At 38.3% G+C, this 17996-nt stretch overlaps 1 protein-coding gene across 4 annotated transcripts in view; it reads left to right on the forward strand.

The window, feature by feature from the left end:
- LOC137109040 (roundabout homolog 1-like) overlaps window positions 1-17996 on the forward strand; it is an 80874-nt gene that overhangs the window by 4228 nt on the left and 58650 nt on the right. For 3 of the 4 annotated variants that reach the window (XM_067494364.1, XM_067494366.1, XM_067494365.1), the window contains exon 6: window positions 4172-4301. In XM_067494364.1, coding sequence (XP_067350465.1) covers window positions 4208-4301 — 94 coding nt within the window. In that variant the 5' untranslated portion in view covers window positions 4172-4207. Of the gene's footprint in view, window positions 1-4171; window positions 4302-8277; window positions 9053-17996 lie in introns of those variants that run through there. The other variant, XM_067494368.1, reaches the window with a different exon arrangement.

Consider the following 17996-nt stretch of genomic DNA (forward strand, 5'->3'; position numbering starts at 1 on the left):
GATTTGAATGATTTCTCTACCAACTGCTTTATTGAGGAGCAAATGCTTTCCACGTGCTGTGCTGCTGGAAGTTATTCACAGCTAACACAAATTGCAATGAATTTTATTATGGTGATTGCATGTCACTGCATTGTTAACTTTAAATTGCACACTTTATCTTTAATTGCTTAACATTTATTTTCATATATTTACTATGAATGGAAAAAAAGCTCAGTCTGTGGATTATTTCTGATGTGGTGGAATGAAATATGGTGGGATGCATATATGGAATAAATGTAAAACCGTTTAGTATAAATATACAAACTGTAGATTTATTCTTCTAAGTCTCTCTGCGATTTCTATTTTATGTGGCATTTCTGTGGGCTGGTTCTAAAAAAACTCCAGTGGTTTTGAAAACCCTAAACGGATTAAGCAATGAACAGTTGCTAGAATTACATTCAGACAAATCTAAATTCAAATATTAAAAGATTAAAGATATAGTCATGTTGCCTTTAACCCACTTGCCTTCACAAATGAAGAGAAGGTATGAAGTTATTCTCGTAGTAGCGAGAGAGTATAATAAGTATCTTCTACCAAGGTGCTGTAAATGTGCACCAACTAAAAAAAAAAAAAAAATACTTGTCACTAAATGCATGGATGAATTTGCTATTAAATCCGTTGATTTGTGGACACCTTCAACAATGCCTCCAATATTGATCTGGGTTGAAGCAAGAGTTTGTTGCAGTGGTTCATTAGTAATATCTGCTTTTCTCTCTATCAAGTTTTTATAAATACATATACATACCTCGATTTCTGCAGATATGAAGTTCAAATGCAGATAACAGCATGAGATTTTGATGCTGATACATTAGGGTTGTTCATACACTGGGGCCAAAGGTCACTGCCCCTTGCGGCTGCTCCATGGAATCATCTGGTACTCATGCCTAGTTTTTCTCTTCCACAATACCTACTCAGCTGACTATGACTTGTCACTAGCAGTCCTGACTTAGCTCTGGCTTTTAATATCCTTTGTCTTGCTCTGATAGCTACCTTGATGCATCAGAGTGGCAGTGATGAACACCTGTATTTGTCTGCCTTTCCATTCCCCCAAAGGACACAGCCATATGTCAGGGAAAAGTGCCAGGTGTTGATAAGAACTCTTGTATAATGCCAAAGCATGTTATGTATGACTTTACTTCATTGGCAGAAATGTATGCAGGCGGTTTGTGAGTTTGTCAAATCTTTTCAGTCTGTCTGTCTCAATAGTGCAAGCAAGCCTTTTCCTCATCTTTACCCCAACTGTGGACTTAATTTACACTCTATTCCTCATGCACTAAATATTGAATAATTAATAATAATAATTCCGGATTGTGCCCACTTTCTCTCAGCTCACACTTCCATTGTACTACACAGGCGATGGTTAACCATGATGTAGGGTCTTCATTATATAGATTTATGAATCGTTATAGATGGATACAGATTAGAAATCTTTCATCTCAATTAAATGTGACTTGGTGAAAAAATAGCCAATACAATATACATTCTGGTGCTAACTAAACGTGTTAGCGTTAGTTTAGAGGTATATGTAGAGACGTGCATTGCCCTCCATAAGTGCTGAGGATTGGGTCACACTACTCATTGAAACAAGGGACAAATAAGCACAGGTAACAGTAGGCCAGAAGCAAATTCTCTTCACACTCCAGTGCTTTGCAGTATGTGACCCGTCTCATATAGGGAGAGCTCCTTTCCTGTTTTATTGACAATATGTTAGATGGTAAGCTGTGATTAGTCCCCAGTAGAATGAAGAAGAAGAGAGAAAAGGAGGATCAACAGTCCTGTCTCCTTTGGTCTGCAGACTCTCCCCATTAGCTCCGAGCCTGTGCAGATGATTCTCACAGTTTTAATCTCATCTTTTTTTAGTAAGGGCACAGTCGCATGTGTTAAAAGCCAGTGCAAGCACGTCCGCATGCATATACAGTATACTAGTATACAACTGGTGTACTGTATGTACTCAAACAGTTAGAGGAAGTCATTTCTATTGTACTAATCAGACAGCAGGATCAACAGAGTTAGATGGACATGCTCTATTCATTGAACTTCTGTTTACAATGATGAATAGAAATACTATATTTTATGCTGACTACACATACTGCTAATCCCTATATAAAGTACAGTAGCACAAGCCTGACCTGATTTTCTTTGTCTTCCATTGCACCCATAATTTCTTAGTCTTTCTGTTTCAAGCTTTATATTTCTTGGTGTGAAAGTAAAATGTTTGCGTGTTCTGTTTTATTCATTTCATTTTTTGTCCCACAGGCATGTTAAATTACATCTTGGCTTTGTCATGTGCTTTCCCCTCTTTCCCCTCTATACCCAGTTACTGTTGTACTCCTTTCCGTCTTTGCCAGAAGATATGTTGGATAAAACTAAACAATGCAATATTATTATTACCACCCACATTTAATATTCATCCCTGTACAAAATGCAATCTTCTTTGCTCATCGTTTTTGTAATATATCAATTTGAATATCAATTGAGTTTCGACAATTTTTCAGATTTCGGAGCGAATGCTTTTCATGTTGAATACTATACCGTTATGAAATATTATCGTTTGTTGCTATCATAGCTTTTGAGCAGCAGCATCTTTACTAGACTGACTGAACACCATCTGCATTACAGGTCATCCCCCTCAATCACAAGAGGATAGTTAGGTGTTTTTAAGCCTGTCTTTACTGCCCATCATGATTGAATATAAACGGAAATCATAATCCATAACAGTAATAATTATTTGTTAATAGTTAGAATTTATAGCCTAATTACACTGCAATAATAATGGTACCTATTAACACCCCCCCCCCCCCCCCCAGCTGAATGTCAGATGTTTTCAGGTATATAATCATAAAAGTCTACACAACTGCACACAGATTTGGACAGCACTCTTAACCTTTTGTGGCAGTAAAGGGAAAAGCAACTGACTAACCGGATTAACATTGCTAAAAAAAGGATTAGTCATTAGTCATGTTTCAAAGCTTTATATATATATATATATATATACCTAATTTCATTCCCATTTCTCTTCTCTCATTTTGAATTAACCTAAGACATATCCCTATCACTAGTTTGTATATTCATCTAAAACACAAAATAGTAAGGACCCATACCAAACTGTGTGCACAGTACAATGACTTCTTTTGCTTAAGTTTTGGCATATTTACAATGCTGGCTATTGGTGTGCATTTCTCAGAACAATTAAAGTGGCGCACGGAGTTGGTGGCCACAGGGTGCCAAGACACCACAGGGTTCTGGCTGTCCATCAGACAGCTAGGATCGGTTGCAAAGCTGTTTGTACCACAGATGGCTGATCAGTAGAACTGACTTCCTATTCCTCTCGCCTGGCACTGTCACAGTGTCTCCTCACCATTCCCACATGAGAGCAAGGGTGTGTTTAATGATGTGTGCGTGTGATGGTATGTATATATTTCGGGGACTGGGATACGCTGCAGGTACATGTATGAGCACATGAACTTTAGATGGGGAACAATGCATGCATGTACACAGTTGTACACAAAGAACAAATGGCATGTTTAAGATACACTATGGAAGCTCACTTGTGTGTATAAATATGGTAGGAGATGCAACACTGAAGCAATAGTAATCTGCCTTCCTTTGCTATGTGTGGATTGGACCAGACTGAAACAAACAGACTCAGAGTTTGGCAGTATGCTGGATAGCTTTCAGAGGAAAGTCCATCTGTCTGCCTCTCTTCTTTATAGTGGAGTTTCACACAGGAACATGGCTCTATATACTCGCCAGCAGAGTCAAGTGAGTCTGTGTGATTTCTTTTTGTGGAAGAAGTGATTTCAAACTTTGAAAGCGGTGAAATTATTGACCACAATAAAATTATAGTGACACGTAATGTCAGTGAAATTAAGCCATCGGGATACGTTTCAGAAAGTGATTGTTTCACTACAAGTACTTAACAGACCTTTATAATAATGAAATAATATTGATAATAATATAATATTGATAGTATAGTATAATATAGGATTTTCCTTTTTTCAAAATTCTCCTTAATCGAATAAGTCGAATAAGTTTTCCTATCTGACTACTTTGGGAACACAGTGAGTCATGATATGTCTGTAACTGATGTAATTATATCAACAACCGTTTCATCTTTGTGATTCTTTTTCAGGTGGATGTTTTCAGGCACTTGGAGCCATCAGGGACCATGGAGGCTGTACAGTCACCCATTTCACTGCTTTTCTTTAGTCTGCTGTGTGCCAACCAGCTGAAGCAGGGCCACACCATGGACATTTTGTCAGGTGAGAATATTTTATCTCCATAAGAGAGGAATGAAGAAAGAGAAATGTGAAGTACTTTTTTTTACCAGCAGGAGCTCTGAACCTTGCAGGTGCAGTTATGCTGTCCTCTTGTGGTTTAAAAGTTTAAGACACAACTCTTAATATGTATTTATTTCTGTAATAGAAAATATTTACAAAACACTTAATGTGAAGATATCTTTAGAAATTAATACCTCTAATAATCAGTTTTTATTTTTAACTCAAGCCTTTGCCAGCTATGTACACACTGACAGCCACAGCTGTGTTAGCACTCTGACAGGTTCCCATTTTACATACAAACATATAGGCTAAAACAATTATTATGGCTCCTAAATTTAACCACATGCTTCAAATTAGTACTGCAATATGTCAATGGCAAAATGGCGATGGTAGCATGTTTGTTTTTTTAAGTATGCTTTATTGCAGTGTCTGCTACTTGGGCTTCAGTTCCAGTCACTTGTATGAGCACCCTCTAGTGGTACACTTTAAAATTGTCCATGAATGTAATGAATGACTATAAGTCTAATGCTGTTTTTTTTTAATTAATTATCAGAAAGGGTGGTCTGTTTGGCATGTTATTACGGATGATGCATGGTATATTCTGATTTGCATAGGTTGTAATATTTTAAAAATGAATAACAAATTGTCTCGCCTAATTTAGTTTTTGGTTGCTCAGCTCAATTTCCTTTTTTGTCAGAAGCCTGAGAAGCTCATAATCCTCTTGTGACTGAGATGATCAGGTCAAAGTTAGTGAGTTCACAATTACAAGTTTGTGCTCTTAAATTATCCTTCCAAAAGAAAAAATGTTTTTATCTGCTGACAATGGAGATCTCCCACAGGCTGTTCTATTTACAGTACAAAATAATCCTGAGTCATCATTTGTATCAAATAGAACAAACAATGCCAAAAGAAGTTTATAAAAATGCCATGTTGCTAAAATAAAGTCATACACTGGAGAGTAATATAATATAATCTACTTTGTTGCACACATTTGAGAACACATTTTCTGCATCTATGTGAACACATTCGCTAAGAAAACAAATTCATATATAATAGATAATAAAAGAAATCTTTTGTCTTAATAATAGAGTTATAAATCTTCCAGCCCAATTACGTGCAAGTGATGGTGTAGCAAGATACTTTCACATGCCAGTTGCCAGTTGCTTATTATTGTCTGCTTTTCCTGTGTATCGATTACCCCCCCCCCCCCCTTAGTTTCCCCTTCTTCATCTTGGCTGGCACTATAAATAAACATGGATCAATTATTAAAATGTACACACTTTTTTGTTGATTTCAAATCTTAAGCAAGGAAAAATTCATCCAATTAGATTAAGCAAAGGTCTATTTATTTTTTTTAATTGCTCAACCTCCTGATATTGTTTTGAATAAAAACAGATACAAATAAACAGAGCGAACCTTGAAGAAATCACCCAAACAGCTACACCTAACAAGTCGACAGTCTTGGATACAAAGCTATGATCCATTTTACAAATGTAATAATTATCCTATCAATTTGTTCCATTTCTTAATCTATTTACATTTGTCTGGATTTTATTTTGTAAAAAGATTTTTAAAGAAATCTCCAAAAAAGACTTGAAAAGCCAACGGTCAATTAAGTGGTGCTTCAGGTCGTGCTGATTCTGTATTTGTCCTTACAATGTTCAACCCAGTTCCCAGGAAGAGGACTATGTTTCCTTTTGCTGACAAAGACTAATACCACTTAATGCCAGTTCAGCAGCTGTAGTCCTCAAGGACTGAATCCGAAACCAACAGTTCAATGCCCTTTCTTGTTTCTTTGACAATGTATGATAAGAAATCATACAAGGGATGTAATGAGATAGAATGAAGCTAAATATTTAGGGTTCTCCTTGTAACTTCTGTAATAACTAAATTAGTTATGTTTTTATTTTTTATGGCACCATTCTAGATCTGGCTGTTTCCTCTCTCATGATGGCCACATTTTTTGCATACATAAAATCTTTGTGGTCCAGTGGGAAAATTTAAAATAGCACATTGAGACTGTGAGGAGTGTGAGGAGGATGTCCATGTCTTAACGGCTAATGAGACCATCCGGCTGGCAGCTTGGTGGGGATTTAGGAGAACAGACGCATAGCTGTCTCTCACTTTCCTTCAGAAAGGTTGTATGACCCTGAGCAACTGTAGTGGTGTGTAGTGAGACTCACTGACAAATAGGAGTAGTTAAAAAAAAAGTGGAGGACAAAGAAAAACCCCAAGAGCTGTCACAAACAATAGGAAATTGGGAGAGTGGATAATCCACATGGAAAATAAAAGCTGGGGGAAGAAATGTAGTGAAAGAAGAGGCTAATGGCAGTGTTGTGTTACATACAGCACACTGGTAGCCTTCATGCGTCCACACATTTAGTCCACTTAGCCAGTACTCTGGTGTCAGGTACAGAGACATCATACCAGGGATGGGTGATTTGACACCTGTCATGGACAACACAGCGACTAATAGAGGAAACGCTGAGGCCAAGTTTGTTGTTCTGTGGAGGTTCCAAATTATTTATCCATTCATAAATATTTTTTGAGTTTGGCGTTGTGCTTTTTGGAGATATTTTCTCATTTGGCTCAGGCCCAACTGGAGCACTTTGGAGTGAAAGAAATAGGCCTCAGTCTTTGGCACCGCTTCCTTGAAATCTTTGCCTAAGTGTTGCCATGAAGATGCGTATGTCTTTGTGTCCATTTTTTACCATCTGTTCTTGGAAATATTGGTGTTAGAGATGCTTTGGATTGTGGCCAGTTGTGAAATGCACAATCGAATTCAAAACCCACAGTTAGATGCACCTGTTGTTTTGCTGAGGTCCTATATACATACAGTACCTAGATTATTAATATTATAACTAAGATATAAAACTACTGATGAAGTTATTGCTTGAAAAACACTGCAGCAGAGCCACAATGGGCAATTAAAGGATTTCAGGCGAGAGGGTACGGAGGAGCAAGAAAGTAAACTTTGCTGATTCTAAATGTGACAATGTGACCTAAAAGACCAGTTGCGCGCATATATATATATATATATATATATATATATATATATATATATATATACACACACATATATGTGTGTTTGTTTGTTTGGGTTTTTTTGTGGTAAGTGAGAAAGAGAGTTTGGATTTGTTTAATTACATAATTGTTTGATTTCTCCTGTCGCTAATTTTAGTTGGACATAATTGGACGGGGCATAAAATATGCATATATTTATCTTTGAATACTGCAGGTAAAACAAAGTAAAAATACATTTTGAAATTAGTATGATTGCTGCCTTCTGACCAGTCTGCGCTGCAGGCCGGCAGCCAGCAGGGGGAGGTCTGACCTGCTCAAACGACAAGAGGCAGGTTGAGTCAAAGCAATATCTATTAACTTTCAAGCAGATTTCTCTTTTTCAGGGGAAATTTCTTTTTAATATACTTGTTGTATGGCAGGCTTTGTTATTATTGCTTCAACATGTTTAATATCAGCACATAATAGGACTATGTTAGGTAATACATTTCTAACACAGTTAAAATGTCATTTAATTTCCCAGAGGTCACAGGGAAACGACCTGATCGATTGTTGTCATGGAAAGAAGGAACATAATGCTGCTGTTGCTCTGTGCGGATAAAGGCACATTTTACTAACTCGTTAAGCAAAATAATAAAAAAAACTCCCTATGTGCCCCCTGAGCCGGCTCCCCCTGGAGACGGTGCACGCCCCCTCTGTCTTGATATAGGAGTAAAAATAGTACCCTGTTCTACATCACTTATCAAGGTCATATAATGTTCACTCTCACGAATGCGCGCATATTAAAATATGAAGTACACTTTGGTTAAGGAATCTGCTTTTTTTCTAACATAAGCACTTAATTGACAGCCACGAGAAAAGCATTTCATTGGTGCAACCGGTTGGATTTCTTGTCATTCATTAATTAATCGGGACAACTTGACTTACTTTTGTGAGACTTGGTTTTGTGACCTATTGTCTAAGTTGGCTTGGCTTTTGTAAGCTCTAAAACTTCGACATTTCACAGTTTGAAGTCATTTGGATGATTTATTAGAGTGCGGTAGCCGGGTCTTACGCAGCACCGAGCTAGACGAGCGGGTGGTGAACGTATCCTTGTGCGGTTAAATGGTGTCTGACTCGCAGGAATCTCCTCTGCGCGACGGAGGAGCCTCTGAGTGGGCTGGAAAAGCCAAGTAGCGCCGAGCGCAGAGACGCGCAGCGCCTCATCCAACCAGCGCCAGTCCCACAAAGCCGGGGTACAAGGGGGGAAACTACACGTTTAACTACTAAAATGAGTGCAGCTCGACCTCCTACTGTTCGGGTTCTCGCTTTCCTCTTCTGAAGTGGAACTTACGGTGAACCTGATAACCCATGAATGCCGCGAAGTTTTCTGCGTTTGGAAGCGAGGAGTTCGACTGGAGCGGTGAAAATCCAAGTGGGCTTGTGCGGATTCCTACTTGATTTTGAAGTAACCAGCAACGATGGCTGTGCGTGATGTGAACTTTGATTCAAACACCGTTTCCCTCTCCGAGGAGCAGTTCTGAACATTATTACCTTTACTGCTGAGGGGGCGCGGGGACTCTCCTCCAGCCTGATCCGCATCATCGGCTCTGCAGTAGAAGTTGAGACTTAAATGACTGACTGGATTTACGCAGTTTCTAGCTGCTCGTGAAGGATGCCTGCCTGTTGGAGGGGGATTTACGCTCTTCTGGCATTTCTGCACATTTGTTCAGGTACGAGTTGCGTATAGTCCGGATCCCTTCTTATTGTGTATTGCGGGTGAGAAGTTTCCAAATCATAAGTGATACGCTGGACGTGTAGATGAAAAGAGTAATTTAAAGGCTGCCAGGAACAAAGAGATACGTCAGATGGGCTGATAAATTTGCCAAGTTTGGTCTATCGCAGCACTCTGCGGGTATTTCAGTCACCTTTTCTCCGTGGCGCCTGAGCCATGCTGCTTGCTGCCTTCTTAAAGTGATCCCTCTGTCGGCATCTTCTACCAAGCACAGACTGTTATAAGTATTTTTTTATCACACTAGTGAAATGCATGTGTGAATGAAGAGAAGAAAGATGCAATAAAGTTTATTAGAGTTTATTGTTTTATGCTTTTGATAAGATAATTGGTGTGATTAAGTGCATGTGACTAGTCAGTGGAGAATATACATAGTAGTAGTAGTAGTAGTAACATATCTAACCCGGTGCTCAGTGGGGGCATCACTTGAGCTGCAGGTTAGTGAGGACCAGATACTTCACCTGCAGCCCCTTAGCACCAATCAGACCAGTCAGGATTTGTTACTTCGTGGCTCAATACACTGGAAGCGTTATTGTTATGTATATTGGATTTATTACCAAGCAAATCCATTTGTATTCTGGAGGCTGGAATAAGCACTTAGTTGCCAGTTCATTGGGTATATCTAGCTAAACAAAATGCAGTCCTAAAATAAATATCCTCTTGGTGATAATGTCCCGTCTTTGTTTGAAAAAAATGTAGATGTGTTGCCTCAGCTGTGAGATCATTTTGGAGGCTGTGGTTTGGGCTGCTGTGAAATTGTAAAACATTATACAGAACAGTATTTCTGTTTGTTAACCTCGGTGATATACATTGGGTGGGCAAAATAATGGAATAGTTTATTAAGATTCATATACTGTATGCATCTATAGCCTCACAGTAGCAGCTATCAGCCACACCCAGTCAACCCCACACTATGCAGGTGTATCCATAGAAGGAGCATCACCCACCTGCTATGCTTGGATTTAGAGGGAATACTATGCAGCACAATAACACAAAGCACAGTCACATACATTCATAGTTTTTAAACTCTGGGCAGTTTCAATCCAAATAATATTAGATGACAGTATTTGTACACATGCACCTGCTGATGGAAGCACATTATCCGAGGCTGAATAATTTTTCAAGGTTTAAAGGGTTCCGCCTATAAGGGGAGAGCACAACAGAGCACCACATAGAAATGAATCGCCTTAGTCTATAAATAACAACCCACATTTTAGGCTAGTGAATGGATTTCAGTTTGTAACAGCATCAAGTATAAGCTAAAACATGTAGGTTGCTGCTAAATATGATGATGCAAAGTATAGTCAGAATATTCACCAGTGTCCATTGAGTATTTCAGTGCAGTAGAACCACAGGCTAAAGTACACGAGAAAAGTTTTTTTTCCCTTTTAAATTAAAAAGTGCCAGTGGCTTCAAACTGAAAGACATGGCTTTATTTGGTGCTCTACTTCCTTGACTAGACTTATTTGACTGTATGCAAGATTTTCCAAGTTTTCTTTCTTCTGTGGTATGGGGGTGCGAGGTAAATACTTTTGCCGACTTCAGCATGCATGTGGATTCAACATGCTATTTTTCTTGGATGTGACATAATACTATCAGATTGATATGATTCCATGGGTTTTTTCTAAAGCTAGGATACAACAAAGTCTATGAAAACTGGTGTAGCTGTTGTCCTATTCACATGAGCCCTGGCATGAAACATAACCCCTTACTGGAACCTTAAATACGAAAAGTATTCACTGCACTGACCACTAAATGCTGGGCACATCTTTTCTGACCAAAGGACCAGTGCAGGGGTCTTACTTTTGACAAACGATGACTGATTGCCCCAGCACTGCAATTTTTAACCACAATATGTGACTTGGAAGAGGTGATAAATGTACAATGGAATGACCCTATTTGACCCATGTGTGTTATGTGTTTACCAAATATTTATCCAACCATAGACTAAAGGTTTTATTTTTTGACACTAGCAGATGTAGCTGCCAGGATTATGTGCCTGTTCTTAACTATGTTTCCTGATTAACAAGTTTCCATCAATGATTGCGTATTTTTTCTTGCATTTGACGTATACCAGTTCATTCCCTTGTATGGTCTCTCAACCAAAGCATGGTCCATCATTAAAACTGTTGAATCTTTGCATAATAAATCTGACAATGGCAATTGTACACAGTAATGTGAATAGTAACCATGAAAACCATATGCCAGTGTTGAGATGGCTTTGTCCCGGTCCATCCTGCAGATTTTAATTATGCATCCCCAGAGTGATGCTGTGACCAGGCTCACCATTCTACCTGCTTTGTTTAATGGTGTGTAAACACCTTTTAAAAAAAAAAGAACTGCTGGAAAACAAAAGAAAGGCCTCCACTGTAACTCTTCATTATGGTGGTCTCAGTACAGGATCTTGTTAATATCTTTATAACTGTACTAGCTGATAACTAGGCTAATTACTTTAGCAATAAATGACCGAGGACCTCTGTGGGTTAATATACCTTTATAGACTCTCATCCATGTGTTATCAGTGGAGAAGAGGGGCTCAGAGAGCAGCAGACCACAGTAATTCCACCACTTGTGTGTGCAGCAGTTTGATTCAGACATCTGGCCAGACTGCTGGAGTTAGTTCAGTTAGGTCAGAGTTCACATGTACTTACTCTTGTTACTCTTGAACTTGTTACAGAACGCTGGACCTTAAGTAATGATGGCTTGTTTAGAGAAATCTTTCCTGCTATGTTGCCCCCTAAGCTTTCAAGACTCCCTATAGTCATCGTGGTGGTGACAGTGATGAGCTGAGTTTTTCTTCTAATGAGGACATCTTCGCTATGGATCATGATAGGGCAGCTTTGTACGTTGACAAGGCTTCCTTTGTTTGTTAGATGAAGTTGTTGGATTCCTTCTGTTTTTCCTTATAAATAATGTGTGAAATAGGTGTCACTGGAGACCAGTTCGGTAGAAGATGCTCTCCCAGTGTAGAGCTCTTGATTTGCTGGAACTGCCACACTGATATGTGGCATATAAATAATGAATAGAGTCAGAACTACATTCACATTCATACTGATTGAGAATTCGCTGAAACTACTTCGCTTTTCAAGAATTTGCAGCGGTCCCTTGCTATCTTCACTGCTATTAGTGGCCCTGGCACAGCTTGAACATTTAGCGCTTTAAAGTTTTCAAGCAATGTATATGTTTGAAGCCCATTCTGCCAAACCTGATTTAGGGTTCGTGGGTGTATCTCCCTTTTTCAACAAGTGAAAGAAAACACCTTATACCTTAGACTGACATGCATTTGTGAAGTCAGCTCAAGTAGAAATTAGTTATCTGGAAGTTTCTAAGATCAAAATTACCTAAAACAATTCTTAAAAGAACTCTGTCCATCAGGAACTATGGAGGTAGAATGCCTTGTCTCCCAAAACCATGCTGGGATCATTTAGTTCTGAGTAAATGTGCATAAATGCAAAATGGTGTTAGTCTAAGCCTGTTTTTAATGTGTGTCTTTGGATTGTGTGCTGAAAGCTGTGATTCATAATTGCTTCCCTTGTTTACTCACTGTTTTGCTGTGGTGCTGTGAGGCTTAGCTTGGTTGCCAACCCCGGGGAAGGCAAGCTACTGAGAGCTTTAACAAGTGCCTGTGGGTCTTGAGTTCACACCCTCACACAGCAACGCACATACACATACATCACACAACTTCTAATTTGGAGGGAAAATCGATTACTATCTGCTTACCCTCCAAAGGTTACTGGTTCTTTGCTTGAAGGGTCCTTCTACATTCCTGCTGCTTACAGTACTCAAGCCTTTTTTTTTCCAAAGCACAGTTCATTTGTTCATTCAGCAATTTCAGATCCAAATGAAAAAAACAAAAACCAAATCACATCATACTACTACAGTGAGACAACCCTACACATAAACTCATCTTAAGGTGACTTATTTAAGCTTTTTAACATCTTGTCAGTACTGTCAAGGACTCCTAAATGGTGAGCCACCAGCCATGCTCCTAGCTTTTAAGCTCAGAAATTCCCGTGGCTTGTGGTTTTCTCTCGGCTGTTTGTACTTCTTTGGTTATAGTTTGCAGTTTCTGAGGTCAGTGTCCAGCTATGACTGTGTGCTGAATCAATTTGGATAATAACTACTCTAAACAAACCTGCTCTCCATAGTTTTGAGGTAATTACAAAGACGTACCATACTTGAATTTTGTGGTTAATGTGCATATACAGGTTGCTTGATTCTCTGATATTAAAGAAGTGATAAAACAGGCTAATTTGTTTCCTTAGACATATTGTGTGTCTGAAACACACTGTTGCACCAGTGTGACCACTTAACATTTCCATGTGTGATCGCAAAGATTGAAGTACTGCAGTAGTTTACCGTTCTTTCAGAGCAATGCTGTATTCCACAGGGATTTTGGTTTGAGAATAATTGGGGGAATGAATAATATGAAAGGAGACTTTTAAAGGTCATATTGGTAGTATGACCTCAGAGATGCTCCTTGAGGTGAATCATCTCCTCTCCAGTCATGCGGCTAATAATCAATAGTATCAATGTGCTTTTTGAAATGTGTTTCAAATGTGTTTTTATTTTTTTGTTTTTTACTTTTGTGTTGTGCACACAGAAAAGAGATGTAAAATAGATATATTGTCACACATATCATCAATTAGGTTAGCTGTGACTATTAAACCTAAGATTAGCTAATAAAAGGATGGCTCGGTATTGTGAGAGCACATCAGTAGTGCACATTATCCCTCAGCCATTTCCTCAATCCTTCTCATCTTTCTCCTTCATTCGTCTCCTGTCTCTCCCCGTCATTACTGGCAGGGTTCAAAGCCTTCTATGTGAAGACTGCAGCATAAAGAACTATTTTCCCAGCAGAGCATCTCTCACTGAAGAGCCCAAAACATGCATAAATTGCTTTAATTAGCAGATCTATTATTAACTAGCATTTCAAATGCTGTAGGACAGGACCCACAGATAAGAAGAGAATGAGTGAAGCTGATAGTTTTGATAATTTTGAATTTACTATACATATGTGGTGCTTTTGTCTAAACCTTTAATAAGACAGCATTGTGAATGGAGTGTTATAGTATTAGAATAACTGATAATATAATAACTAACTAAAGTACATTATAATAAATGAAACAGCATGTTGTATTATGTTTTCCTGTATCTGAGAGATATAGAGTTGTCTTGCATGGTACACATTGAAAGTCTTCCTCCATATCAGAACCAGAGCTGTAGGGTTAAAAACTTTCAAATAAGTAGTATGGTTGATTTAAGAGAGTATATTTTAGGTAGAAATATGGGCATCAACAACATGGGCTAGATCTAGAGATTGGATTCGATTTTCAGTGTTCAGGTTTTCCATGACAGAAGGTTTAGTAAGCGTCCTTTTATGAAAATGCATTTGATTAACTGCCAAACATTTCTTGGAAGATGAGTTAACAGGGGCTTCTCATCAGGCTGAATATTTTGCAACACTGGCATAATGACAGATGACATGCACGGTGTCGACTTCTCTCGTCTGTGGAGGCAAGTTATTGCACGCTCGTGATGGTATTTGTAGTTATAGGTAATAACCTGAAGCACTCGGCTGCTTTAATTTTATGAAAATTGCTTGAAATATTAATATTGATTCTGAAAGCCTTGATCTAAACCCAACCCAGTCCTTTATTTAACAGCTTATCACATCCCAGTAAGCCTTTCGGTGAATGATGAAAAGAGCAGGTGGATCACCAGACCAATCTAAGTGTGATGCCCTCAGGAGTGACCTTGTTATTACAGGGAGACGACCTACCTAATGTAACCTTCATTAGGCAGATATTGGTGTTTGAATGCAGTCTCTCAACACATCCCCAGCATTTTGACACAGACTCATTAGCCAGTGCGAGAGCCAGTGGGAGATTATAGGAATTGCATGATGCCATGCACATTTTAAATATAGATTGGTGCCTGTAGTCTTTGCATACCAAGTGTTTATTACTTACTGTAATGCTAATTTCTCTCATTCATGAAAACTCAAAACAAAATGGACACTATTTTGTGTTTATTGTTTTTGATTCATGGACTAACAGCATCATACAAAAATTATAATATGTTATCATCAAAATGGCCTTTGCACTTTATCTCTGAATTTATTTGATTTACAAAATCACAGTTTTTTATTACTTTTCTTTCATGCTGCTTTTGTGTCTCATTCACCAGTTCATCTGTTTTTTATTCTCTTCATCCCCACCCTACCCCCTAGTCATCATACATTTTCATACTTTAGAGTTTGTGTCAATAAGTATGAAACTTATAATGTCAAAAAATGAAAAAAAAAGTGTCTTGGATCTGGGCTCTAGTTTTTTTACATTTCATTTTCTCTCCTGCTTTGCTGGGGTACAGTGTAGCTGGAGGGCTTCTTTTGGAAATCTATTTAACTAGAGGTTTGTAAAGTAGCATGGTAGGCAATGAAATTATATTTGAAAGAAGAAATCACCAAAGTTGGTAAGGTGGTAACTTGTAAGAATTCAAAACAGGAATGGTGTCAAGGTGCTAGTGAGTAGGAATGTGAACAGTGTGACATCTATAGACTTTGATGGCAGTGTTTTGAAATATATAGTAAATTAAATATATATATATGTAAGGTAAATATATAGTAATTAAATGGTGATTAGATTCTTATTTATGAACTTCAGACTGTCATTAATGTAACAGACATTTTGTTTCCATTGCCTCCACCACAATAAGAATGAGGGAAAGGACTTCAGCTTTTACTATCACTCAACTGAAGTACCTGCACTGTTTGGCTCGCTTGGTATAAAATGTTGACTGCATCCAGGTTTTTAAATCTGCCTTATTCCTAATAGTCTTTTTAACTTTGAAAATTATGACAATTTGTAGCATTGAGCTTTGTTTCACAAATTATTGCAATTACATTGAACAATGAAATGGAACCTCTCCAGCAGAACATGATCCCTTTTGCCAAAATTTTCAAATTGGAAAGAAAGTGGTGGACTCCTGGGACAATTCATTAGAACACACAACGCACCAGTTCACCCCAGAAACATTTAATGCAAAACGTTTAATGCATTTTCTCTAATAATCATCAAAGCATAGAGATTGGACCCATATCTTTAAGCCCACTCCACACAACAGATCCAATCAAGCAGGAAAGCCGGGATTTTACAGTTTACCTAATGTCAGCAACCAACGTGTGCCAACATGTGTGATCAGCAGCAACATCACAAATGGAGCCAAATAAAAAGCTGTTCATACAGATAAATTCTCAAAGTATTACCAGATGAGCTTTTTAAATCACCTTCTAAAAATCTGTTGGAAAAAGCTTCCCGAAGGATAAGCTATTAACTTTTCATAGCCATAGGGTCTAAACTCTTTTCATAAAGACTGCAATTCTTAATAGCCGTCTTTGGTCTATGAATTCTAACTTCTTGGCAGCTTCCACTACAGTGCTTTATTGCCACTTGTAGTATTGTCTAAATATTGTATACATATTCTATAAAAGTGGGGTTTTTATCTGTAGAATAAGCTCTTGGATTTTTTGCACTTATTAAATGATTCTGAAGTAGACTGAAATATTGCCATTACCATTTCACATAAACCTTTGGAATAAGTAATTTAATAAGGAACACTCATCATCTTCACTAGCAAGCATATCAGACAACTTGCATGAAAAATCTTTTTACTTATGTTTTGTAAGGACTAACAAAGGTTATATTAAATGTACACAAGTCAGCCATTTCACTGACAGGGTTTGACAGGTGTCAGAACACAGTGAAATGCACCTTTATGAGGCTCTGGAGTCTGAGCAACTCAGTGTAGCCATGCTGAACCACAGCTGCATTAAACCTGGTGGGTCATTGGATTAGTTTCATGGCTGGTAGATCACATTTTGGTTCTGTGTTAAGTTGCCAGTTTTGAAAAAGGGAAAAAAAAAAGCTCCCTGAAGAGAGAATCTTATTTGTATATACATTTCAAAATATGAAAATATTCTTTATCCTGCACAGTGACTTCGTGCATAGATGTAACCCACAGGAACACACAAGTGAAACAGGTGGCACACAGCTCAGATAGCTGGACAGCAGTATCAAAGGAAGGTGTCATGTGCTTTGCATTTTCAGTCAACACTGGCAGGGCAGTCTGCTTTTATTCAATTCAATTCAATTCAACTTTATTTATATAGCACCAATTCACAACAAAGTCATCTCAGGGCACTTTACAGAATAAAGTCAAGATTATAAAGATGTATAGAAAGAAGGTTGGTAGGACCAGTAGCTGCACGCCAGAAGACACACAGCTTCAAAGCTGGGGACACCTGCAGAAAGGGACCGAGAGAGGGGGACAGTGAAGGACAAAGACAACTACGGGAGAAAACACACGGAGTTAATGACATACAATGGTGACAATTGTTTTACAGGTGCTGGTAGATGGATCACTTTTGGACAGAGCCAAAGCTATTTTCTCGAAGCTTTAGTCTTTATGTTAAGACTATCTATCTGCTGGCTGGTGCTATATGTGACAGACATCTGTGTTTATCAGTGGCCTCATTTTCTTTCTGCTTTTCTGTCATTTTTTCCAAAACGGATGAATGGTTGTTTTGTAAATGTAGATGTAACCCAACTAAACATCCATTACTCCTGCACACAGGTTTTTAGAAATATTCTCTTAATAATATCCTCATGGGCAATTCAGTCTAATGCCATGATACAGACCAAAAACATTCAGGGCTGCAGCCACTTATTCTGTCTCTTCATTACAGAGACAATAATCATGAGTTAGAGAACAGCTTGACAGGAGCAAATCTAAGCCTAATTCTATGGTTGACTATTTATACGCAAACCCTCTAAGTTTTACATGCATGTGTCCGTATTTGCAGGCACACACGTGCGTAAAATACC

The sequence above is a fragment of the Channa argus genome, chromosome 24, assembly GCF_033026475.1.
Source record: "Channa argus isolate prfri chromosome 24, Channa argus male v1.0, whole genome shotgun sequence".
Lineage (NCBI taxonomy): Eukaryota > Metazoa > Chordata > Actinopteri > Anabantiformes > Channidae > Channa > Channa argus.